General features: G+C 34.8%; 1 protein-coding gene across 3 annotated transcripts in view; it reads left to right on the top strand.

Moving 5' to 3' along the window:
- Positions 1-27,168, top strand: part of grid2 (glutamate receptor, ionotropic, delta 2) — a 546,810-nt gene that overhangs the window by 296,585 nt on the left and 223,057 nt on the right. For all 3 annotated transcript variants that reach the window (XM_031903170.1, XM_031903172.1, XM_031903175.1), the window contains exon 5: positions 23,632-23,685. In XM_031903170.1, coding sequence (XP_031759030.1) covers positions 23,632-23,685 — 54 coding nt within the window. The remainder of the gene's footprint in view (positions 1-23,631; positions 23,686-27,168) is intronic.

Below are 27,168 nucleotides of genomic sequence, written 5' to 3'. Positions count from 1 at the left end.
ACAAATGCATTGACATACTTATACAAAATTTTGATCTTCTAACCCAATACTCTCCTCAAGACCAAGCAAAAATGGGGAGAAAATATACCAGATTTGGATATGGAGATATGGCAAGAGGCACTTGACTGGGTGCCCCAACTATGTTAGCCAGGGACAGGCACATTCAAATTAAGTTTATCCATAGAGTCTACTTGACCCCACATAGCCTGCTAAAATATATCAGGGTGACTCTGACCAATATCCCAAATGGCAAAATGATGTTGGCTCCTTTTTTCATGTATTTTGGGAATGTCCAGTCATATGTACCTTCTGGCATGAAATACTGGCATATACTTAGCATACACTTGCATTTCCCTACATACTGTCACCAAGTTTGAGTCTCCAGTCTGGCCCCCCCTCCTACGCGCCCTCTCCAGTTTTACTCCCACTGTCCTCACCATCCACCCTTTCCAGTGTTAGTTTTTCCTTCTCTCTCCTTTCTCTTTTTTCCATTCTCATTAATCTGCAGCAATATAACATTACTGCCAACAATTGTGTTTTGTGTAGAATAAAGTAGAGCAAATGCAGAAACTTCTTTTAAGGTTAGACACTGCATATTGAAACACAGTAGATTATAATGCATAATGTACCTCCCTACTGTAACTTAGACAGATTTTTTAAGTCACTGCAGAGTAATGTTACCTGTACAATAGCCACTATATATAGAAATGAGCAAATGTTTTCACCTGATACAGATTTTGTCGTGTGCAGAGATCTCAATAAACAATAAAGTTATTTAGCACATTTGCTTTACTGGAGTGCCATCTGTTATATTTTTTTTTATTTTCCCAGTACTCCAGGGCAATGGAGGTTGCAGATTTGAGCATCACTTTACTTTTGTAAGCACATTCACACAAGATTATCCTGATATAGATTTTAGGTGAATTTCCCAACTTGTAAGTGGCCAAAAATGTTGCTGTTCTGCACTAAAATCTTTATGTGCAGTATGGTATAAGAAAAAAATTGGGAAAAAAAACTGACAATGGTTTCTGGACAGGGCTAACAATGTGATACAGTATGTTCATCTAGTAGCTATGTAAGGCATCGAATGGTATAATTGTGTGAAGTTCATCAAAAAAATAAAGTAGGTTTCAGTACAAGGTAGGTGAGCATAATGCCTTACAGTTCACCTTCACATTTGCATTTCCAATAATAGCAAAAGGTTAATACAATTTTTTAATTGTAATTTATAAGAAATATTATATCCACTTGGAAATATGCTGATGTCACCATGGAATGATATGACTTGTATAAATGCACTTGACCTAAGGCCTTAGTATACTTATATTTCACAGTAAGGGGGGGGTCAGCGCTCCCTATAAATCTACAGAAAAGCCATCTCACTCATTCAAATTGAAAAATTGTAATTTGTTTATTACTGCCACAATAAACACAACTATAAATTTGTTTAATGAAATCCCAGTGAGAATCTTTTCTGTAATACTATTATGTTCTATGCTGGCATTAGGCTGTGTTCATAGATTTGCAAGAAATTGCATAAGAAGGAACTCTTACCTAATGAATATCAATTAACTAGAATGTTTTGGTTAATGAGTGATGTAGATTACTTAAGCAGCTTACTTCATTACTTTTCATTAAATTATGACCGAAGAGGACATATTGTTCTTGGTGAGTTTCAGAGCAGTGATTTTTTGTTATATTTTATAAAAGAAAAAAGGCTTTGCAGTAAAATCCAGTTTTATTCTCTTAAATATACTGGATTTATTATATCTGTAACTTTTGGGCTACAAGTAAACAGCACCAGGGAATAGAAACACATATCAAACATTTACTATAATGGAACTATGGGACCAGTAACCAGTAAATCAGCTAAGCCTGCTTTATAAATGTGAGTGTGAGTGCATAGTACTGTCCTGTAAGGTTTGTTCCAAAATTGCAAGGAACAGTTTTGGCTTTTTTCAAAGCCTACATCATTGTAATGATTGCAAAAAAAAATTGAATAAACTGTTTTTTTTTGGGGGGGGGGGCTGGAATATTATGATTATTGCTTAATTTTACCCGTTTTAAAACTATACATTTAGGGGCACATTCATCAAAGTACGATTGAGTCTGAATACAAAAATTTTTTATTTTTTCCAAGTTTTAGAACTGTGCGTATTTTTTGCGATTTCGTTAATTTATGCAACTTTTTCATACTTTGCGTCAATTTGTGCGCCAAAGTCGTATTTGTCGCAACAAGTACGAAAATTTCAGATTCATTCAAGCTTCAGTATCGTGACTTTCCTTGGGCCAGGTTGGAGCTGCAGAGTGCCATTGAGTCCTATTGGAGGCTTCCAAAATCATGCAATGAAGGTTCAAAGTCAGAAAGGTTTTCTCGCCGTTTACGATCGTTCGGATATGAAAATTTCATGACTATCGCAAACGATCGTTTTAATACGAAATTTTCGTATTCAAACGGAAAGAATTTTCTTGACATTTGTAATCATCAGAAATGATCGAATTTCATGATTCGGATTCGTACCTTAGTGATTTGGCCCTTAATGTAAAATATATAGGGATTTCATTGACTAAGGAGAGCTTTTAAAGAAAAGTTCACCTTAAAATGAACTGTAACCCTTTCTTGGCCATAAACAAGGTTTGCAGTGAAAGAAGAACACAGTTACACTATGACTCGCCCTCTCAGCTGAATCCTCACATGTTTTGTAGAGGAAGGGAGTGGTGTTGTTGGACTATATCTCTCACACTGCAGAATCAGGGATACCAGAGGAATCCCTGTTTTTTAAGCAAAACAGGGATTGTTTGTCCATATATTGCAATATACTTCAAGCTGGCCAACTGCGTCAAAGTCATCCCTTTTGACCAGTTCCTACACTGACTTATGCGATTCATTAAGAATTCTACTGCTTCAATATACATTCCCAGTGGAGCCAATAAAAGGGCAACCATATAGGGGTTTTAACCTTGAAAGCTAGAAAGTTGCAGGTAAAACTTAGTCCCTTGGCTAAATGTATATTGAAGCAGTAGAATTCTTAATGAATCGCATAAGTCAGTGTAGGAACTGGTCAAAAGGGATGACTTTGACGCAGTTGGCCAGCTTGAAGTATATTGCAATATATGGACAAACAATCCCTGTTTTGCTTAAAGGGAAGGGCATTTCTTAGTAGCTTAAATGCACCGAATGTCTTAATGTTCTATATATTGATAATGGGTGAGTGCAGAGGATCTCTTGTTGTTGTTTCTATGTATTTCGTGGTCACAACCTCATTGCACCCCCGCCTAATGGTTTAAAATTTAGTGGTTGAGCACAACTTTGCCTTTTTTTATATATATATATATATATATATAAATATAAATATATATATATATATATATATATATATATATATATATATATATATATATATATATATATATATATATATATATATAAAGCTATAGAGCACAAACACCAACAGCAAATTGCAGAGCACTTCTGTTAACACTGTTAACATTAACATAATGGTTAGTTTAAAAAAGGGATTGGCTTAACATTTATATGCTTCATGTACTGATAGAGGTCCCTTTTTGTGCAATAAATGAAACTGTTTCATAAGGTTACAATAACGCTGAATTACAGTGCTTCCGGCTTTGTTACAATTAGCCAATTTTCCATTTCATGGAAATGAAAAGTGGGAAAAGCAATGATAAATGTATTGGCGATTGCAACGAGTCAGAAGTATAAGGAGTCCTTGCTTATGACAGATATCTTATACTTACAAACCACTTGTCTTCTTGACAGTACTATTCTCGTCTTCTTGTCCTTATAACAGATGATCTTGTAAGAACCCTTTGAGAACATCTGTTCCTGTATTTTTTTTTTAAATTTTGTCATCCATGATTATTGTTCTAGTTCATTCAAACTGTAAAGATGCATTGACAGACACAATAACAGATACATACAAGCACAAAATAAATAGATAAAGCACAGTTAACTAAAGTTTTTGAAGCATGCAAATCGTGTGCTGTGTGATCCATCTACTCAGTCTGTATGCTGTATAATAAACATGCCAAACAAAGCTGAAAAGACCTCAACACATATACAGGAGCAGTTATTCCTGCCTACATTTCTTTTTAGGCAGTTTTTACGTTTTTAAGAATGTTTCCTCGTGTTCAGTGGCAAGAAAACTCCATTTCTGTTACAAAAGAATCTTGGGATTTTAGAACAAATATGGCCATTCTTAAGTCGGTATACACTCAATACACCCTCTAAATGAAGAAAAGAATATGACTTCATTGCTGCTTGGAGTAAAATTTTCTATGATTTGTACCTTCCTTTACTTCACGAATACCACTATGCAGTACTATCAAATGCTGTTCCTGTACTAAGTGCACTAATAAATTAAACAGAAATTCACTCCAAGGAGTTTAGATGCCATTCACTTTTCTTGGAAATGATGTGTTCTCCTACAACTAGAGCCCTTTAAATAACACTAGTCAGTTATCACAGCTAAAAGATGGACTTTCTACAATCTCAATGATTTTTCTCTGTGATATTTGTATTTTTGATATTTTGAAGAACAGGGACAGGGCATTTTGTTACAAAGGGAAGACAGAATGGAAGTGCAAAATACAGGGAAATACTGCTAGAAAACTTGCTTTAGTCTAATAATGTATATATATGTATGTATGTATGTATATTTTTATTTATAAAGCGCTACTTATGTACGCAGCGCTGTACAGTAGAATACATTAATACAAACAGGGGGTTAATAAGATAATAGATAAATACAAAGTATAACAATAAATACAAATAAATACAAGATACAGTAACAGTTGCAATAAGTTAAGAGTCAAAGACACAAGAGGATGGAGGTCCCTGCCCCGTAGAGCTTACAATCTATATATTGGATCAGAAATGTAGGTAAAAGAATTATTTTGCAATAATACAGTTTTTGGTCAGTTAAAGGAACAGTAACACCAAAAAATGAAAGTGTATAAAAATAATTAATATATTATGTACTATTTCCCTGCACTGGTAAAAGTTCTGTGTTTGCTTCATAAACACTACTGCAGTTTATATAAATACCCTGCTGTGTAGCCATGGGGGCAGCCATTTAAATTGAAAAAAGGAGAATAGGCACAGGTTACTAAACAGATAACAGATAAGTAGCAGATTTCCATTGTATTCTACACAGTTTATCTGTTATCTTCTTATGTAACCTGTGCCTTTTCTCCTTTTTTCAATTTAAATGGCTGCCCCCATGGCTACACAACAGCTATTTCTATTAACTACAGTAGTCTTTCTGAAGCAAACACACAACTTTTACCAGTGCAGGGCAACAGTACATTATATTTTAATTATTTTAAAACATTTTTATTTTTTAGTGTTACTGTTCCTTTAAATTCACATTAATAAATTCTCTTGCAAGTTTTTCATCAAATTCTATAGAGAACTGGGGGGTGCAGTGGGACAGCTTGGGTTGGGTTTAGATAACCTTTACATCCCTCATTCAAACCATAACCCTTAGGAATCACAGGGATTGATCTTCTAACCATTCCTAATGTCTACCTTGACATTGTGAGGTGAAATATAATAGTTGGTTGATGTTTGGAAGTTCTCTTGTCTATTTAAAAAAGGCAAGTGGAAGTGTTGTATGCCTGTAAAATGTTTTTGTTCTTGTGTTTTGTTTTGATTTTTTTAAATAACTGTCATGGTTGCAAAATCATTAATAGACAAGCAGTGATTTGATAATCAAACTGAAATAACACCAAATTACATTGTTTCGCAATTATTATTGCCATTTTTTTCTGCTTTTCTGTTATAAGTGGCCTGCAAAGCAAAGTCTCTTTTAGTGCCCAGAAGCTTAATAGCTATAGCATTTGTATGTGTGCTTGACAATTCAATTTCATGCCTCAATATTGTTTTTCTAGTACATAATTCTTGCCAGACAAGTGAAGAAGTTATTCAGGTAATAGTGTTTTGTCAGAATACAGCCTAGCACTTTCCCCCAATCAATGTTTGTCTCTTTGCCCTCACTTTATTGAATGCTACACAAAGCCAGAGGCAATTGGGAGAAAAAAAATGTTGTTTGACAAAATTTCATTAAGTTTATTATTTGCAGTAAATGCAAAGATTTGCTTATTTTAATGTAAAGTAAAATAAAATATTAGATGAATCAAGATGTTGAAGAGTACTCATAGTTGTCAATTGTTAAAGGGCTTTTGAAATATTCACAAACTACACCAGTTATCTTGCCCTATTACTGTTACTGCCAGGACCTACTGCTCTTTCCATGTAGGTTGACTTGCATGGGTCAGATTAGGATTTCTCTTGTGCTATTCACTATGCACATATTAACTATATTTTGCAGACAAATAAATCTATTTTGTCTAACCTTCAAACCTAAAATACTATAACATACATAATTTTATAGTGTACTACTCCCTACTGGTTGTCATTAAAGGTAACCCAACCTCAGTGGGAACACTGAGAACCTTGTCTTAGTTTTGTTTATTACAGTCACATGTGGTCTTATGTCCAATACTAAGAGGCAGATTTCAGCTCAAGCTGTGCGACTTGAGGAAATCATAAAGGAAACTCTGAATTTCCAGTAAAAAGGGGTTACCCTTTATTAATTCCAGGTCATACCATGTTGTGTTGTAAAAGGTGTAAACTGTTACATATCTGAGTGGTAGTGGGTGAGTTTTAATATAATGCATAGGTTACATAGCAGAAAACAGATAGTAACCGTAGAATACAATGGGGCCGATTCACTAAAGTGCGTTTTAACGTGCGCTATTTATAGCGTGCGTTAAAAATTTTATCGCGTCTAAATTTTCGTGACTTAACGCACGATTCACTATAAGCACACTTGCGCTAATTTACGCGCGATACTGCATGCGTTATTTAACTTGCGAAGACTATTTTCGTGCGGTATTTGACGGTACATGCACTAAATAATGCCTGCGTATAGTCGCCGCATATAAATAGTAGCATATAAATAGTACATATAAATAGTAGCCACATATAAATAGTAGCATATAAATGGTATCATATAAATAGTAGATGCTTATAAATAGTAGCTGCTAGTGATGAGCAAATGTGTTCTGGTTATCTTTGGTGAAAAATTCGCAAATCTTTCGAAAGATCCACGAAACTGCAAAAATGTTGTGCGGCCAAAAAAATTGTTGCCCGCGACTATTATTTTTTGACGCCTGTGTCAATTTTGAACGTGCGGTGATTTTTGCGTGGTGAATTTTTTAATGCGTTTTGCCATTGGCAGCTTGTTTTGCGAAACGCATGAAAAAATTTGCCGCACGTCCAAAAATTTGCTGCGAATCCATGCCTGGCGAAACATTTCATCACTTGTAGCCGCATATAAATAGTCATGCGAATAAAGGTACGCCATTTTAGCCATACACGCCAATACTTGCGGGAAATTACTGTATTAAAAATGACCATTTCGCTGCAAACTGGCGGCTGCATCACTCTAGGGGAAACACATACTTGAATAAATTGCACTGCAAAGTCCATATTTTATTGTCAAAAGCTCATTAACTGTACTTTTCTATAATTATCGGCTGCCTCAAGTAGGTGTTAATTTTCGCATAGCCTAATGCGATATTTAGCGCGCCTAAGTGATTGTGAATCATGCATTAGTATTCTTTTCAGCGCGCTATTTAACGCATGCGGTAAAACTAACGCATGCGGTTGTGCGAAAAGTAACGCATGCGATATGCGACTTAACGCACGCGATAATACTGTAGTGAATTGCGCGCTAATTATCGCGTCTATTTTAACGCAAAAAAAAAGTGCAATAAAATTTATCGCACTTTAGTGAATCAATTCCAATAGGTTTAGCTTTTACACAGGAAGATAGATGGGTCAAATGCTCTCTTCAGGCCTAAAGACTGAAAACCTTCCTCATACAAAATAAGATATTGTTGCTTAGAAATATAATTTATATGTATGTTCTGGATTAACAGATGCAAATATTAAGTGTAAAAAACATATATTCTCTATTTGACATTACGGAGCCTTTATTTATTTTATTGTGCCAGTATTCCTTCAGGCGTTGCTTACTGTCAAATGACAACATTAAACCTTTTGTTGTTGTTGTTGTTTCTAAGCAATCATTATAAATGAACACAATAGTGTTGTTTTATATTTGGTTGAGATGGGCAGGACATAAACATTATTACCTGCTTTCGGTCTCTTATGGAAATTTCCAATCTGGTCTGTTCTCTTTATATTCTCAGTACAGTTCTCCATGAAACAAAGCCAGTAACACCGGCAGCTGAATTCCAAATGCACTTAGTAGTTTGGACTGTAAACCTCTTAGCTGTTCCATGTCCTTTCATATAAATGTTTTCAAATGATCAAACATACCCCTTTTCTGTTGTTGCTTATTTAATTACAAACCTGTGCCACATTAGTAGCCATGGTTATCATTTTTCATTTCTCTATCCTGCATACAGAAGAAATAATTATGGTTAACTAGGAATCAGCAAATATTGGAGCTAAAATAAATATTTTACTTTTGTCTATATCTACACAATGGAAAACTCAATTTCTGAACTTACTCAAATTGGTCCTGTGGGGCACATGTTAATCATTTGTTAGTTCCAAAATACCTGCAAGTCAAAAATTAGCATTGCTCTAAATGAATCCACTTTCCTACATTGTCCAAACAAGCATACCAATTATCCTCATGAATAGGACTAATACATCTTTCAGCATATTTAATACAAATAAAGAAACTCTCTTAGATTTATTAAAACTATATATAGCCCCTATATCAGTTTAGATTGTAAAATCTCACGAGCAGGGACTTAATGCATATTTTCCCCTAATAATATGCAATTGTTACGCTGTATGTGTAAAGTGCTATGTCTTGTATTTGTACACCCTTATATTTATCATGCTGTGTAAAAGGTGGAGTAAAACATTACAGGTGTTGTTGCTCATAGCAGCCAATTAGATGCTTTGCTTTGGTTTTCTAACTGTTAAAATCCAATTGCTGATTGGTTGCCCTGGGCAACATCACTGGTAATCCTTCACTCCACTTTTTACACAGCATGATAAATATAGCCCTTAATAACTCTGTAAACCATGGAGGAAAAATGTGATTGAGAATTGTGGCAGAATCTAGCTTAACACTAGTAAATGTACCCCTTAAAGGAAAACTATACCCAGAGAATGAATACTTAACCAACATCATATTAAATGGGTGGTTCACCTATAAGTTAACTTGTAGTATGTTATAGAAATGCCAGTCCTAAGCAACTTTTCATTTAGTCTTTCAAATGGGGGTCACTGCTACAAAACCTAAAAACTATTGCTCTGTAAAGTTACAGTTTAATTGTTATTGTTACTTATTTTTCGCAAGCGCCTCTTTTCCAGAGAAAAAACCCCAAACTCAACAGTCTAACCTCATAGCTTAAATCTTCCATCCCCTTTACTAGTTTAGTTGCACGTCTCTGCACTCTCTCCAGCTCATTAATATCCTTCTTAAGGAGTGGAGCCCAAAACTGCACTGCATACTCAAGGTGAGGCCTTACCAGGGTTTTATAAAGAGGCAAATTATGTTTTCATCCCTTGAGTCAATGCCCTTTTTTATACAAGACAGCACTTTATTTGCTTTAGTAGCCACCGAATGACACTGCCTGGAATTAAACAACTTGTTATCTACAAAAATCCCCAGATCGTTCTTAATTAAGGATACCCCCATATATATGAGATATATCAGTAAATATTGCTCTTTTACATTTTTTCCCTTGAGCCACTATTTTTTGATGGGCTGTGTGTTCCCTCAGAGATAATCAACAGGAAATAATGCAGCTCTGACTATAACAGGATGTAGCGTGGGATGAAAAGACAGAACTTTTTTCCTTTATTGGTCGATGTGACCTAGCATGTATGTGTGCCCCTTGTGTGTTTGTGTGCACCATGAATTGTATGATCCCAGGGGATTTAGCACTTAGCACTTAAAATGGCAATTTTCTATTTAAGATTACCCAATGGCACATACTACTTAAAAAGTATAATTTTATGAAAATGGCTTATAAAGCGGGGTTTTACAAATAAACTGTTAATGCAGTATATTTTTCTAGAGACCTACATTTTTTTGGTGTATAGTTTTTCTTTAATTGTAACAAAATAGGGGCTCATTTATAAAAAAAAAAAAAAGGGCAGATTTGCAAATGGTCAGAAACTTTCATGAGCCAACTGCAGGTTCAACAAAAATTCCATTGGTTGCCATGAATTACTGCCATGAGTTACTGCCCAGGTATTATCACTTTTACAAAACAATGATATAGGACTGACTCACATCACATGTAAATTGCATGCCATTTTTTAATGCAGAAAAGCAATACAGAAAAACATGCAAGTCACTCATTATAGATTTTTCTCCTAACAACCAATAAATGTAAATGTCAATGTATAATTTGTTAACAAGCTGATATAAATACACGAGTCTTCAACTTGCATGTGTGTATACAATAGTCAACAGCATGGTTGTTTATCATTCATTTTTTATTAAAATGTATAAAATATAGTTGAAATATTAAATTGTTTACAGTTTAATGTGTATATCACTATATAAACATAAAGGGCATACACAAAGCCTGAAAGTTTGTTCATTCTGATAAACAGTAAAACATTTAAATAAACAATCTACCAGAACTACTGTAAGTCACCCTCTTCTGCTGATATTTGAATCTTCTATTTTTAAAATTAAACTTTATTAGACTTTATTAAGGGTAATGTTTAAAAGCTTTTTTCAGAGCTCTAGGACAGTAGCAGTCTGTGGCTCTGAAATACTGACCCTGGATTTGTCTACAGTTGCCAATATATTGGGAACTAGTTACTATATATTCATATACATACACATATATATTAAATACATGGACAGCACCCACTTTTTTGTGTATTGCCCTGTTGCATGGTAATTGGACTTATATATGTACGAAAACACCAGCAACCAAGAGTCTTAATTTCTAAAAAATACTTGTACAGGCATGGGACCTATTATCCAGAATGCCTGGGACCTGGAGCTTTCTGGATAAGGTGTCTTTCTGTAATTTGTACTGTATCTCTGTGCCTTAAGTCTGCTAAAAAATCAATTTAACATTAATAAAACCTAATAGGGTTGCCTCTATTAAGAATTAATTATATCTTAGTTTGGATTAAGTACAAGATAATGTTAATTATTAGAGAGAAAATGGAAAACATTAGAATTATTTGCTTATGGTGGAGTCTATGGAAGATGAGACCTGTTATACACAATGTTTGGGACCTGGGGTTTTCCAGATAAGGGATATTTCTGTAATGTGGATCTCCATAACTTAAGTCTGCTTAAAATCATTTAAATATTGAATAAACCCAATAGGATTGTTTTGCCTCCAATAAGAATTAATTATATCTTAGTTGGGATCAAGTACAAGGTACTGTTTTATTATTACAGAGAAAAAGGAAATCATTTTTAAAAATTAGAATTATTTGCCTATAATGGAGTCTATGGGAGATGGCTTTTCTGTAATTTGGCACTTTCTGGATAAGGGGTTTCCAGATAAGGGATCCCATACCTGTATTAAGAAAACAGCAGGGTGAAATGTCATATGTTCCTTTAAAAAAATGGAAAAAATATAATTGAAAACGTAATGATTACTACACATAAATCATATGAATGATTATTTGCACTAATATCTTGCAGAAAAAAAATGTTTTTTAGAAAATCCTCTGTCATTAATATGCATTTTCAAAGGTTTTTCAAGTATTTGCTTCTGTATATCCCCAGTTTAATGTTTTCCATATTTCCATATTTAAGAAGCTTAAATTTAAGCAGCAGTATTATTATTATGATAGTCAATATATTATGGATTTACAATCTCACTTGATGGTTTTATTCAAATTTTTATCCCTGGTTAAGGATGGATTTAGGTTAAGAAGCTGTGCATTTTCTTTGCATGTATGTGCATGATTCATTTATTAATTAACCCATCTGTGAAAACATACTGAAAACCTGTAGGACGTCCTTTGGAGCATTGTATTTTGTGAAATGAAATTTGGTGGCAGCAAAGGTCTAATATTGTTCTATTGTAAAAAGAAAATTTTTTATGTTTCATATTTATCTCTATCAATATTTCTCAAGGCCACAGTTATGCAGGATAAGTATAATTAAAATGTAACTTATCAGTCAATGTTAAAAGTTTATAAATCAAGAATGCTTGGTTCCTTTTTCCAATTTTCAGTTGAATCAGTCCAAAAATATCTAGTATAAACAGCTTTGTCCCACTAAATATATTTCCAGATCAGATCTTTACACTTTAATTGAAAAGTTACCCATGAACTTTGGCAGGTTTAGTATAACAACTCATTTTTGGTGAAATAAAGTTGAAGCTTTACCATTTGTCTAATACTTATTAGAGTTCAGTTGTCAGAATGTTTCACTTATGTCTATAAACAATATGGTTATTTAAAAACAAAACAAAAAAAACAAAGTTCGCTCTTAAAGGAGCATGCAAGTCAAAATTTAAAAACCATACTGCCCAATAGTCCTCCTATTTAGTAAAAATGCCACACTTTTGGCTCACCTAATCAAATATTTACTCAGTCACACTTACTTCACATTTTCTAGAACAGGCAGCCATCTCTAAAAAGGTATTCTCCCTTCCTTTCCCTCCTTGCTTCATACTGCACATGTGTTTCATTCCCTCCCCCCCCCTCCCCTCTGCCAGATCCGCTTCTGATTGGCTGGTGGGCATGTGAAGCTCAGAACAGGAGAGAGGATCAAGTTACACACATGCTCAGAGAATAGGAAGGCTGCCGCTGGCAGCCTACAGGAAGGGGAGAGAGATTTCAGTGATGTCACTGGAGTCTTCACACTGCTGTAGGCTGCCAGCACCATATCTCTGAGAAGCAAGCAGGAATCTGGGAATTTAGATATGCAGTAAGTACTTAAAAAGAATGCCTTTAGACTTACTTTTAATTTATATTAACCTTTCATTGTCCTTTAAGGCTTGCATGGTGTGAAACATTGTGCTATTATCCTTTCTTCTCTCCTTTAATATACATTTCTGAATGATTCCTGTAGCTTAGAAGTACAATTTATCCTTATGTCAATTGTAGCTCCTGCCATTGACTATAATGACAACCCATCTTTTTACACCAATGTTATAAGTGGATTTTGCCCACAAAACACTCGCATTGTTTTGTTGTTGTTGTTTTTTTTTAATAAACTCCATCTGTACCAGTGGACACATGCTCAGACATTGCTCTGCCAGTGAATACCTATAAGTAGCAGAAAGTATTCACATGCCTTTTGCTACACATACAGAATTCCAATAAAACAAAACAAAAACTATAGGGTTTAACTCTCACTCACATCAATTACTCTGTTATGTCTCTTTGATAAACTATACATTTAGAACTGCTGGTTTAATTATGTTGATGCACCCTCAAGATTCAGAGTCAAACATCTAAACTTGCAGGCAGCCTGTTTCAGTCGTGTAAGATATAATCAATGCAAGATATTGGAGCATGTCTTCTAAATGAAAGAACTTGGAGAATGCCCAAATGGAGAAACTAAAGAGGTTAGGGTTAGGAGGGCTCAAAGGATACAAAAGGTGTCCTTTCACTATGTTATAAATTCTGTGAAAGTCATCTTGTAATAGAAGATATCCACTCCTAGTGCTACCCAAACAGCATCTCCTTAGTTCATCTGGGTACTCTTCAAATCCTATCAATCAGAAGTCCTGTTTCAATATGTGAGAGAATTGAAACAGTCTGCCTGGTGGATGTGAGTTACAGGTTTAGGTCAAATGATGCATGTGTCTGTGACAAATAAGTACATGTAAACTCAAACCTGTTCATAAAAATGAGAAATATGTTAGCATAGCTTGGAACCATATTTCTCCCCCACACAAATCTGTCTTTTCACTGAGCAGAAACCTCAGTTAGTTGGTGTCAATCTTCTGACCTTGTTAAGAAAGTCATTAGTGTCTTTCAGGCAGGTCTTAATTTCTTTTACAATAGGCTGTAAATATTGATCTACAAAAATACTGAATGACTGTAATTGTCATTTAGTGCGTGAAGCATCTGGTCTGTAAGTGCGGGGCATTCTGTAGATTGATAGCTGTAAGTAACAATGTGTAAAATACTTTATTTTTTTTGCTCTTTGTTTTTAAACCCTAATTGCAATCAGTAGAAAATGCTGCATTTTATAATCTATTGTAGTTTAAGCACTGCAGCTGAAACTGCAAAACACTGGCAAAGATCACTTCCATGTTGCAGCTGTATAGAAAAATATAGGAAATTGTTAAGTGGCATGGTTTCAAACTGGTGCAGAATCCCCAAAGGGATGTAGTCAATTAGAGAGTAAATAAAATATAATTGTTTCTCATTCAGTAAGGCATCTATTTTTATTATTTAAAATGTAATTGGAGTCAGTCATCCAGAAATCAGTTTAGGTGGAAAAAGATTTTATTTAGCTTGATCAGTTATATAAAAGAAAATTAGGTATCTTCATTCACTCTGCTTTACATGTCATAAATGTTAATGGTAGAAAATGTGATAAAATACCCATCTTTTTCTTTTAACAGCTTAGAGCACAAAGCATGGTGCAATGTTTTCTTCTGCACAAATAAATGAGCTAAATTCAGTGTAGCTACAATCACACCTGAAAACAAGGTTATCACAGAGCATCTAAGATCATTGCAGAGACATTACTTCCTTAATGGCCTTGCTGAAAACTAATTGAATTGAGCTATGTATAACACTGGCCATAGATCTTTTATATTGCCTAAATTAATCATCAAATTGTCATCTTATACACGTGAATTAAAAGACAGTATTTTAACTCTTTGTTGATTTTTAAATATGGCATAAATAGCAGTTTCTTGGAAAATCTGTACCTTCATACCTGGTTGACTTGCCCATAGCTTTGGTCTGAGACAATTTACAGTATACATTTATATAAATGTGGTTTAACTACAAGGTTTTTATATTAATGGATGTCCATCTTCTCCATGGTATATATTGCTACACCACAAAATCCTTTCTGTTGTCTCTTTAATGGCTTTGTATAGGGATTTGTAAACCATATGGATGTTCAAAACCTATATTTGTATGATTAAAAAAATCATGGAAGAATAGGTAATTTTACGTTTAATTTAAGTTTGGTGTCTGAGCTGAAGGAAAATTAATTATATACAAGAACTTTCAAAAAGGTAAGTAAGTAAGTAAGTAAGACTGCACACAGTGCTGTTAATGTGATCGGAGATAGGAAATATGTATTTAATTTGCAGGATCATACAGTATGGAGCAGGATTTGCACTTTTGTGGTGAGATTCTTGTTGAGTTTCATGTCTTAACTATTTTCCTCTGGTCATATGCTTTATTGGCTTCACCGCCCTTAATGATTGCATTTCTTAGGATAAGTGGCTCCTGACCAAAGCATTGGTCTTACTGGTTTAACCTCCATTTTACAAGGGAAAAATATCAAATAAATATTGCATGCATGTACATACATACATACATACACATGATATATGGTTGTGTAAATAAAGAAAAAGGGCAGTACATGAAATACATGTTTTAGCTATTATTGGACTGCATCAACCAATAATAACAAGTCCATTTTATTATGTATAATATCATGGATGATAGGAGAAAGGTTTATGGGGTGATAGGAATTGTACTTCAACAGTACTTGTTTAGGAACAGTATGTAAAGGTACTACCTCAGTTGAAATAGGAGGAATATAAACATGGGTTTAAACATGCAGAATAACTCATCTCTAGTGTAAATGGTAAAGAATAAAGGGAACTGTAATATAGTAATAGCAAAATGATAGTAAAGAGTGGCTGAGCTGTATTTCAGCACCAAGTTATAAAGATATTAAACTAAATGCTTATGAGGTAATCAAGCAGAATAAGAGCTATAATTACCCTCCTGTAGCCCAATGTGCTGTAATAATTAGTGATGAGCGAATCTGTCCTGAAAAATTTGCGAAACGCATTTGGCGCGCAATTATTTTTTTTTGTCGCCTGCGTCTATTTTTTGTCGCCAGCGTCTATTTTTTGTTGTTGCCCATGCTTTTTTTGACGCGACCGTGCTCTTTTTTACGCGACCTCACCCAATTTGACACGTGACAAAAAAATTTCCGTGCAGCTAATTTTTCCACAGCGAATTTCCACAGAAGTTTCGCGAAGCAATTCGCCAATGGTGAAATGCAGAAATTTGCTGCAAATCCATGCCTGACGGAAAAATTTGCTCATCACTAGTAATAACCACTGGGCAGAGATGTAGAGCAAGAAGCTCCACCCAAAATGAATGTAATTATAAGGGCTACATGCACAGTAGGAATGAATGTAGTATAAGATGTAGGATTTCAGGCTTGGAGTCAAATTAAAGCAATTTATAGCACAGGGTACAGATCTTTTGACTGTAATTTTAAAGGAGAATGCAAGTCAAAATTTAAAAAGCATACTGCCCAATAGTCCTCCTATTGTTCAGTAAAAACACCACAAGTGTAAATGGGCACTGCTCTGATGCTTGGACTGACGCGCCCGCTCACCGCTGCCTGGTTGCCTAGCAATGGCAGGTAGGACGCGCGACTCTGTGACATGGCCCAAGGAGTATGTAAGCAAGGCGAGTAGATGGCAGGAACGTACTTTAACACACATCGCAGCCACTTTACTCACTAAGGTGATCTGGGTACTGGTAGGTGCCATACAGGGGGCCAGCGTGGACATGTGCTCATTTACACTTATTCACTTTATGATATGCTTCACTTCATGCCCGTAAGAAGCTATGTTTGTACTATAGCGTTTTTTGCCATATTTGATTTTGTTTATTGTCTATTTTAGTTCCTTTTCTTTTTGTACTGGTTGCCTAGCAACAACTTTGGCGCCATTTTGGGCTCATAAATGTTTGTTTCACTGTGGTGTGGTATCCCTGACGAAAGCTCCTGTGTGGAGCTGAAACGTTGGTCTCAATAAACCTCAGATTTTTTCTAATTTTTGATCCTGTGACTTTTTTGTGAAAATCCTGTGCGTGCCGTCACTCTGGCCTCCATATATATATATATACAGTATATATATCTGTACTGGATAAAAGCAAAACTAATGACTGTTCTTAAAATAAGAATTAACTATAATTACAAATTTGATGCAACTGTGAGTGTGTGTGAGTGAAATTCTTGTGAAAATATTGGAAAATGGTACTTCAGTTACGAAACGAAGTAATTTATTACACAAGCAGCTTTGCCCTTGGTCACACACACTGGTATGTCAATATGTGACAAATATGTGATGAAGAAACATTCCATGCTTTTGAAGTTGAGAGCTGAATTACTGGTAAAAGACAAAAGGAACCATCTGTAAGAATCCTTTGACTGGAAAAATGTGTATTTGTTTAGATTACAAAGAGGATTCAATATTCTCCGCAAAGCATTTATCATAATTACCTCTAATCAATATTGATCATGAAGAGCTCTTGAACAGAAGGCAACAGACGTGATTAGTTGTCAGATCCTATTGAGCAAAGACATGCTGGAGAGGTTTCTCTCTTCTAAACTTACCCATGTGATAAGTACAGATGTCTTCCAGTCTTAAGTTGTTCAGTGTTTCCAATAAATAATAAACCAGCATGCTGCTATGCCATTAAGTTTAATTTTACTTAAATATATATCTCCCAGAAAGATACACAGTGCTAAAAAGATTATATTATTTTCAAGCATGTGTTAAATAGGAAAGAAGACAATTATATTTTTCTGCATCAAACAAACAAAGGACACATAACAACAGGTGTCACCTTGTGAACATAAAATTGTAGTCTTATTATAGAAAGAAATGACATTTAATAATGTCCCATTGAGTGTATAAATGAACTTATAATTGCATATTACATCATTTCTGAAGAGATTTAGCAATTTTATATCATAATAAACAACTGTGCATAGAGATCAAATGTGTTTTCTGTTCTGTCTGTTTAGAAAAAACTGAGTTGATTTATTATAAATACAACATTACGTTTATTTCAGATTTACAGAGGAATTAGTATTGCTGTTATTGCTGGTTTTTAGTCTTTTTTTATTAATATTGCTACTATTGTTGGGGCAAATTTAGTTGCAAATTCCAGCAATTGAAGATTGAAGGATTCAACAAATTTATATTTTTTGTTGGTTTGTTCAAGATTGGGCTAATACAGAGTTTCTTATAAATTCCTTTTGCATATTCACATTCAAGTACAAATTACTAATACAACCAAGCTTATTGGCACGTGTTCATTTTCCATCTGACACAACTGACTACTGTTTGACCATGAGCAGACTCGGCAATAAGATTCCAGGAAAATCCTTTGCAGATTGACTCATTCTCATCTTGATTAAAAAATGTTAAGACCTTGATAAATTGTGAGCTAAATCCTAGATTTCATGCTTCCCTGGCACTTTTTACATTATTTGTAGTGTTGTCAGCATGTTTAAATAATCATTACAAATTCTGACATTTTGATTGATGATGAGTTTTAAGCTACTAGAGATATTCAAGGCTATTGATCTAGAGAGAAATCTTGTTGCCATGCTGGTTTCAAGGAGGAATGTCTTTTTTTCCCTTTGTGGTTCATGCAGCTTATGTTTAATTTGCTCTTCTATTATTAATAAAGGAATAGATGTGGACACTCTTCCATAAATGAAAATGGTATGTGCCTATTATGTACTTATTGCCTTAACCATCTTGTAGTTTGAAATAGATTACTAGAGATTACTAGACTGATATAACCATGACCCAAACAATATTAAAAACGTGAACATTAGTAATTATTTATTGATCAATTTTTTAAATCTGTGCTCTACATACACACCTCAGTGTCTTCCAACATCATACATTACATTCTGTTAAGAACCCATTAATTCTTGTTTGGCAGATATATAGAGGGTATAACTGCAAAATATGTATTACAAAATGTGTCTCCCATGCTTTTTGTCTTACCGTCCACTTGTGCCACAATCCAAATCTTGATTTTTATAATGACAGTTATCATTCTCTAGTGAGTAGGAGAGATACTGCTTTCAGGTCAAGCTCTTTTTGAAAGAGGCTGCTCTTAGCAATCCTGGGAAGCCAGTTATCATTATTACCCTTATTACCCTTTGCCACTGGGGCCTTGGGATTAATTCCAACTGCTGTAGGTCAGCAATTTGTGTTGTTTGTAATTGTATGGATATCCTCCACTCTCCAAAAGCATACAGACAGGGCAATAGAAAACTGATGAAAAAGACCATAATGCATGCCTGAAATTAAATTGCCAATTTGACTTTTACCTTTAGAGTTCAGTGGCAGTTTTGAACCAAAGCATTGGAGCATATATTAAGTCCCCAAAATAGAACAATAGAATATTTTAAATGCAACTCAATTCTATGTGGGATTTAAGTAGTACAAAATGGTATAGACCCCGATGTAAGTCAAAAATGTTAACAAACCAAAAAATAAAAATGCAGACTGGCTGATTGACCACAGAGTAGAATAACCATATTGCAAAAACAGTGCTTCCTTCGATTGTAAGCAAATACCTACAATATGTATCTTTGAGGAATTTCTAAGGAGGATGAGTCCTTCAGGCAAGGACTGGTTATTGTGTATTGTGACTGGAGCCAGAAAAGGGGTGAAAAACTAGAAACGGGCAGGAGTGGAGGTGGAGCAGGCAAAGGATCTGGGACAGGCAGGACTCGTACAAGGTTATAAGCAGGCAGGAGCCAGAGTCAGGGATGTGCCACAGTGCTCAGGTAACCAAGGCCAGTGCTCAAGCACAAGACATAAGGAGGGCTAAAAGCCAGGTGATAAGTAATGAGCAGGCCTGCTAGCTGCTCACCTGGAATAGTGGGTAAAGTGTGCAGCCAGAAACCTAAATGTTCCTGGCACGAATCATTGCAGATCATTACAGTATCTATGAGGTTATTCAATTTGAGGAATCTAGAAATCCAATACTGTGATTGTAAAGAGGATATACACATATTAATAGCACTGTAGAGGGTTTGGCCAACTTAACAGGTATTAAATAGACTTGTATTTGCCGATACTCTAAAAGTTCAAAGCCTGTTGAAAGAGGCCAGATAATAAAGTGTATTTCAGCATAAAAATACATTAACAATATTTGTCCTTCATGCAGTAACACTATACTAATTTATTGGCATCAGATGGTCCACTATTAAATCAAAATTATTCTAATTTTAAAGCTTGTTGTGTATTGGTCACATTTGTGTTGGAAATGAATGGTAAAATTACATTAGAAACATTTTTCAGTGTGATGTCTTATTACTGTAAAAAAGTCTAGCTTTATAACATGGCATAAATTGCTAGAGTCTTAAAAGTGTCATCTGCATATTATTGCAGACACACTGCAATAATAACCAGGGCTTACATGTACTGGATGATGGGTATATCAGTTAAAATTAATATTTTTTTTGTGATATTTATCCACAACATAGTTTTGTTTACATAAACAGTAGCACATAATGTTATCTGTATTAGAGAGAAACTACCTCTGTTTATTATTGTTATTACACATTCTGCATCACTTTTCTATCAGTCTCAGAAATTTTGTATGACTGTGTATGTTTGGAAGTTAAGATGTTGTTTATGCACCTTTTTTTGCTTAAGCCAAACTGAATGAGCATATGTCAAAAAGGGGATATGTTATTTTTTTCACCTTTCTTCAGGATCATCCCTAGATCAGAGAGCTTTGGTGGTGGGATATACAAAAAATATTGCAGGTACTAAATGATTTGCATCTATGAATTATAGTCCCTGCTGTAACTTTGGGAGCTAGATATTATTAATTTAGGAGACAATTCTATTGATAATATTCAGATTGAATGTTTAGTGTCAGAAGTCCATAAAAATAAACTCTTAGGGCTTTGGCACACATAACTTTTCTCTTCTTGCAGAGAAATACTCCATGCACTAACCGCGCCTTTGCCAACTATAATTCACATAAAGGGAATGTGCATTTTGGTGGCTAAAAAAAAAGCCTATGATTTAGTACTCTTAGCACAAAAACATATAAGGCTTCTGAAATGTTTTTTGGTATTAATAAAATGTTTTTTACTTTTTTACATTGGTGGCCTTGTAGATTCTTGTAGTGCTCATTTGCCCATTTTTTGCTGTCAGGGGCAGTAACAGGAAGTTTCCATTCATTTGCTCTGACAACCCAGTGCTTATGTTTCTGATGGCAAGAGATCATGGCTGTGACTTAGTAAGAAAGACTGAAAAATGTAGTAGGATTTCAGAGATATCAACAGAATAAATTATCCAGCCAAATATCAAAGTTAGCCTGGTAAATGCTAGGATATTAGTGGTCATTGAAGTAGAATACCTAAGCAGGGACACAGCTGCTTAAACCTCTAGTTTTCAGATAGGATTTAGCTATCAGCCAACTTAGTTCCATTATAATGTCTAGCTTAACATCTAGGAGCCAAGCATGCTGTGGTTACAGGTCTACTAGTTGACACAAACAATGGATAAATATAAGCAGCACTGTTGTAGCAGCACTGGATGTGTTTCCCTCCCCAAAACATTGGTCTCATAGGCCAATTACTGTTGGTTGTAGGCTGTTGCTTGGTATATTGTTATTACACTTAGCTGAATGGTTGATACCTAGTCAGGCATCCATATAATGTATTGCACCACCACAGAGTGTTGGAGTAGAGTATGAAGTTTCCTGACACATATAATCAGCTTGCAGCTCTGTGCCTTTATGTGGTCAAAGAACTATCTTCTATCCTTAGATTTTACAGCTGGGGATACATTTATCCCTTATAATGCATAAGTGATAATTATAGCTTACTCACTTGTATAGCTCAACCTGTAATGCCTTTATGAATGATAATCAGAGTTCCCCATGGTAGGGCATATATGTACAGATTTATATATCTCTAGATTTGATTGGACATGACTAAATGAAGTGAAGTGTCTTAGGCCCCATATTTGTTGACATAACCATGCCAATTTAGCAAAGTTATATTTGCTATAGGTCTTAGACAGTGTATTGGCTCTCTGGGGCATGTTGGGAATGACCATTGAACCATTTATCCCCTGATCATAATACTCAGCTTAATATTGGTGATGAAAATAGGGGTACCAACCTTTGCTAACATTCCATGGTGAAGATTTGGTCTATTTAAACCTTTTGTCTTATGCTGGTACATGGCTGTGCAAATATTAATCCCTTGGGTTTTATACCACCAGGGAGTATTCTGCCTGTAAAAAATACAACTTTATCTTTCTCATATCACTTCTACTTATAGCTCACACTGTATGTACATGGTTCTTAAAGGAACAGTAACACCAAAAAATTAAAGTGTATAAAAGTAACTAAAATATAATATGCTGCTGCCCTGCACTGGTAAAAGTTGTGTGTTTACTTCAGAAAGCCTACTATAATTTATATAAATAAGCTGCTATGTAGCCATGGAGGCAGCCATTCAAAGGAGAAAAGGCACAGGCACATAGCAGATAACAGTTAAAACACTATTGTATTCCACAGAGCTTATCTGTTATCTGCTATGTAACCTGTGCCTTTTCTCCTTTTTTCCAGCTTGAATGGCTGCCCCCGTGGCTACACAGCAGCTTATTATATAAATTATAGTAGTGTTACTGTAGCAAACACACCAGTTTTACCAGTGCAGGGCAACAGTGCATTATATTTTTATTACATTAAAGCTCTTTCATTTTTTGGTGTTACTGTTCCTTTAACCTGGAATAATGCCGATTTGTTATCCTAGATACATCTGATAGTGCCGTCCACAGCATTCCAGATAATAGATACCATATACAGTACACACTTGTGTATATAAATGGCACTAAATTTCAATTGCTATTTTTGAAACTTGTTCTTTGTTATCTTTTAAAAACTTCCTTTCTATTGCATGTTTAATTGTGACTCAGAAAGTGAATTCTTAATACAGCAGTATCCACAGCTTTTAGCAAATGCTTAAAAATTCTGCCAAGAAGTAAAAATATAGCATATGCTTTTATGAATACTTGAAATTAACAAAAAAGCAACAGCTTGAATAAATTGTAGTTGATTTGTTGAAGATTATAAATTAAAAATGTTAACATGATTTTTGTCATATAAGTTATAAACTATTTTTCCTAATTTATATAAATATTAAGTGGGGAACATAATAAAATGTGGTAATGGAAAATTATTCTCAATTCAAAAATGTATGCCTCTGTGCGATTAAATTTGCTATTGCGCGAATATAATATGAGCTTTGCAAATGCGGAAACTGTTTAGCAACTACTTCTGACAGTGGAAGAAAGTTTGCGAATGTTATTGTTTGTGACAGTTTGCAGTGTATGTAATAAAACTTCTTAATGAAAAAGATTACGCCACCTTCAAGCATGGCTTAAAAAAATGCAATGCAATAACAGTGTAGTGAACAATATTACATTATGAAATGTAAATTATTAATCTTATGACTTTTATTACATTCCCCTAAACGTCCTCAGCATTTAAATATATTTTAAAAGGTCACTTACATAGGTCAAATGCAAAATCTTTAATGTCCATCTTTCTCTTTAACAGTAAATGCATCCAATTGGTGTAATATGCTGACTAACTCCTTTGTTGTTGTTGTTTTTTTGCAGGTTGTGGAGACTAATTTAGTTGCCTTTGACTGTCACTGGATCATTATAAATGAGGTAATTGACATTTTAATGGTATAGTAATGTGCTAATTCCATAAACACAGGGATCATGCAGATAAGCTTTGTCTTTGCAGCTGAGATTCTGTTGGTTTCAGCAAGGTTGCAGAGATGCTGACCAGTAAGTTGTAGTATTATGTTTGAAATAGTTGAGATATAAATCAGCATGAAATAAAAAGTACATTGTCTAATCAGTTTATTGTACCACATCTATTCCATTCTTAAGGGGATAGTAATATTATTAAAGAAGCAAAATTTATGTGAGATTTAAATGTTATATTGTGAATGTAACACTTAAATTGCAATGCCTATTCCTATGTTTGGATTACATAATGCTAGTTTGACTTCTTAGTTACTGGCAACTGTCTACAGTCAAGTGATGTGAATGAATAATGTGAGACAATTGATTAAATACTAGAATAGCTGAAGAGATATGAAGCTATGCCAAAACTGAACTGTGTGATAAGATTGAATTTACTTAGAACTGTTCTTAAACTGTTATCAAGACAAAAGTGAATCATATTGCTCTCTGTGGAACAAATAACCCAAACTGGTGTCAGACACTGCACTTAAGCTACACTTTTCATTGTGTTATCTTGAAATGATTTTTAACCGTAAAATTTGTCCGTTAACAAAAACTGCCGTTTAAAGCAATATCGTCTAGTTGAAGCTAGAAAAAACTGTGCGTAGCTGCCTGCTTGTCTTGCAAACAATTGGACAATGGACAAATTTCATTGTTAACGACAAAAATTTCCAAACCTGCCCGATCAATTTTCTGACCGATGTCGGATGAAAGATCACTAGATGAACAATTGTTTGCTACACACTAACCTTACAATAATTTGATGGTTTTGCCGGATTGCACTGAAATTGGTCAAATTGTTTCAGTGTATAGGCAGATTTACTTGAACCCTGTATGCTAAACTCTGTCACTCTACTGGGTCATCAGATTTTGGGACTGTCCTAAAAAATGAGAAGTATAATATTAGTGTCTCATTATACGCTTTTAAAAGCATAAATCCAAGTTGATGGCAAATATGTTATTAATATTTTATTTGTGTTTTAGATCTGGTAATTACAGACACCATTTCCAAAGAATTTTAGATAATAGATTCCATACCTGTTCACCAAACAAGGTAAACAAGGTTTTGAGCTGTATGGCAAACAAGGTTTTGAGCTGTCTTAAAAGGGGCATAGACTCATGGGAGGAGGTTGTTATTCTTCCCCTTTACACAGCGCTGGAAAGGCCTCATGTTCAGTTTTGATCTCCAGTGCACAAACGGGACATTATTGAGTTAGAGAGGGTCCAGAGAAGGGCAACTAAAGGTCCCCATACACGTAGGTGGGGATATCGGGGGAAGATCCGCTCGCTTGGCGACATCGCCAAGCGAGCGGATCTGCTCGTGTATGGCCACCTTAAGCTGGAAAAAGGAATGGAAAGTCTCAGTTATGAAGAAAGACTGGCTAAGTTGGGTCGGTTTACACTGGAGAAGAGGCGCTTAAGAGGTGACATGATAACTATGTATAAATATATAAGGGGATCATATAATAACCTTTCTAATGTTTTATTTACCAGTAGGTCCTTCCAACCGACAGGAGGACACCCACTCTGTTTAGAAGAAGGGAGGTTCAGTTTAAATATTCTGACAGGATTTTTTACAATGAGAGCTGAATCAGTCGTACTGGCTGATACAATACATAGCTTTAAGAAGGGGCTGGATGACTTTTTAGCAAGTGAGGGAATACAGGGTTATGGGAGATAGCTAGTTGATCCACGGACTGGTCTGATTACCATCTTGGAGTCAGGAAGGGTTTTTTCCCTTTCTATGGAAAATCAGAGAGGCTTCAGATGGGGCTTTTGCCTTCCTCTGGATCAACTAGCAGTTAGGAAAGGTTATATATAGGCATTATGGTTGGACTTCATGGATATATGTCTTTTTTTAACCTAACTTACTATGTTACCATTTTTTCTAAGAGAAATGAAAATTGTCAAAAGAGCATGCATTTGGCATTTTTTAAGCTTTTTTATTGGTTTATTAATATAATGAATAGGAAAACTATACACTAAGAGCAATGTAATCAGTGGCACTTAGCTCGAACACTTGCATTTCAAATATTTTTATGATTCTATCTGTTCATTTACATTTGTTGATAATTAGTTGGATAAAAATGTGCATTTACTTTGCAGCTTCTTCTTATTTTTCTTGAAATTAAAAGTGTTAAAAATATCATCCAAAATTCTAAACATACTGGCTAAGCTGTTAAGTGGTGGGTTGGAATATTGGCTCCAGCTCATCAAAGTGATTTCAATTTTAACTATACATAATCAGTTAATTTAGATAACAACAAGCCAAATAGTACTTAATTGACACAGGTGGCACTGAAAGTATTTACTTGATGTTGTCTATAAAACGCACTGTAGGCATTTCTAAAGTTGAGTAAAATGTTCTCTTAATTAAAACACTATGTAGCAATATAATATTACAACAGAAACACACTGCAGTTGCTTGTGGAAAAGCTTCTAAATCTATTTGTATTTTATTCTCTTTTTGTATGTTATATCTCTCAGCTAGTGATGAAGGATTTTTTTTTTTTGCCAGGCATGGATTTGCAGCAATTTCTGCATTTCCCATTGGCGAATTGTTGTACAAAATTTCAGCAAAAATGCACGATTGCATCAAATTGGGTGTGGTCACAGCAAAATAGGGCATGGTCGCAGCAAAATGGGCATGTATAAAAAGACACGGGAGACAAAAAAAAAGACGCGGACAACAAAAAAGACGCGGGTGATAAAAAAAGACACAGACGACAAAAAAGTTGCGCGGCAAGCACATTTCATGCATTTTTCTTCATTTCCCGAATTTTCTTGTTGTTTTGCAAATTTTATGGCAAAGCCAAACAGGTCAGAATAGCTCATCACTACTTTCACCTTTAATTAATCATAACAATTACCCCCAGAAAATTTCTGTTTTGCTAATCTCCCCTAGTTTTGCCCTTGTTTGCCACTCATATTAAACAGGTAACCAGTAAAGGCTACCTGCTGATTGGTGGCTATAGGTAACTTCACATGAGCAAACTTAGTTGCAGATTTATCAAAATTCATATTCGTGTAATTTTAGAGGTTTTTTTTAAACCTCAACTAAACATTTTTAAAAGCACAAATGTTTTCATATTTATTAAGAAATCCAATTAAAATGAACATGGACGCAGCAACTTGTGAAAAAACATCTCCCACTAACATGCAAAAAAAACAAATACCTTGAAGTGAGAGGGCCACACAAAAATGCATAGGACAGCTCCCTATTGAATTCTACATGACCTTGTAAGCTTTTAGATAGCATATTTTTAGATTGTTATTTAGTGTTTTTGATGCAAATTACAAGAAGGTCATTCTCCCTAGACTTTATTTTAAAGAAATAATTGAAATTTTAAAAAATGGTTTCCTTTTTCTCTGTAATAATTAAACAGTACCTTGTACTTA

The sequence above is a fragment of the Xenopus tropicalis genome, chromosome 1, assembly GCF_000004195.4.
Source record: "Xenopus tropicalis strain Nigerian chromosome 1, UCB_Xtro_10.0, whole genome shotgun sequence".
Classification (NCBI taxonomy): domain Eukaryota; kingdom Metazoa; phylum Chordata; class Amphibia; order Anura; family Pipidae; genus Xenopus; species Xenopus tropicalis.
The sequence above is the reverse complement of the archived record's forward strand: the minus strand, read 5'-3'. Positions and strand labels throughout refer to the sequence as shown.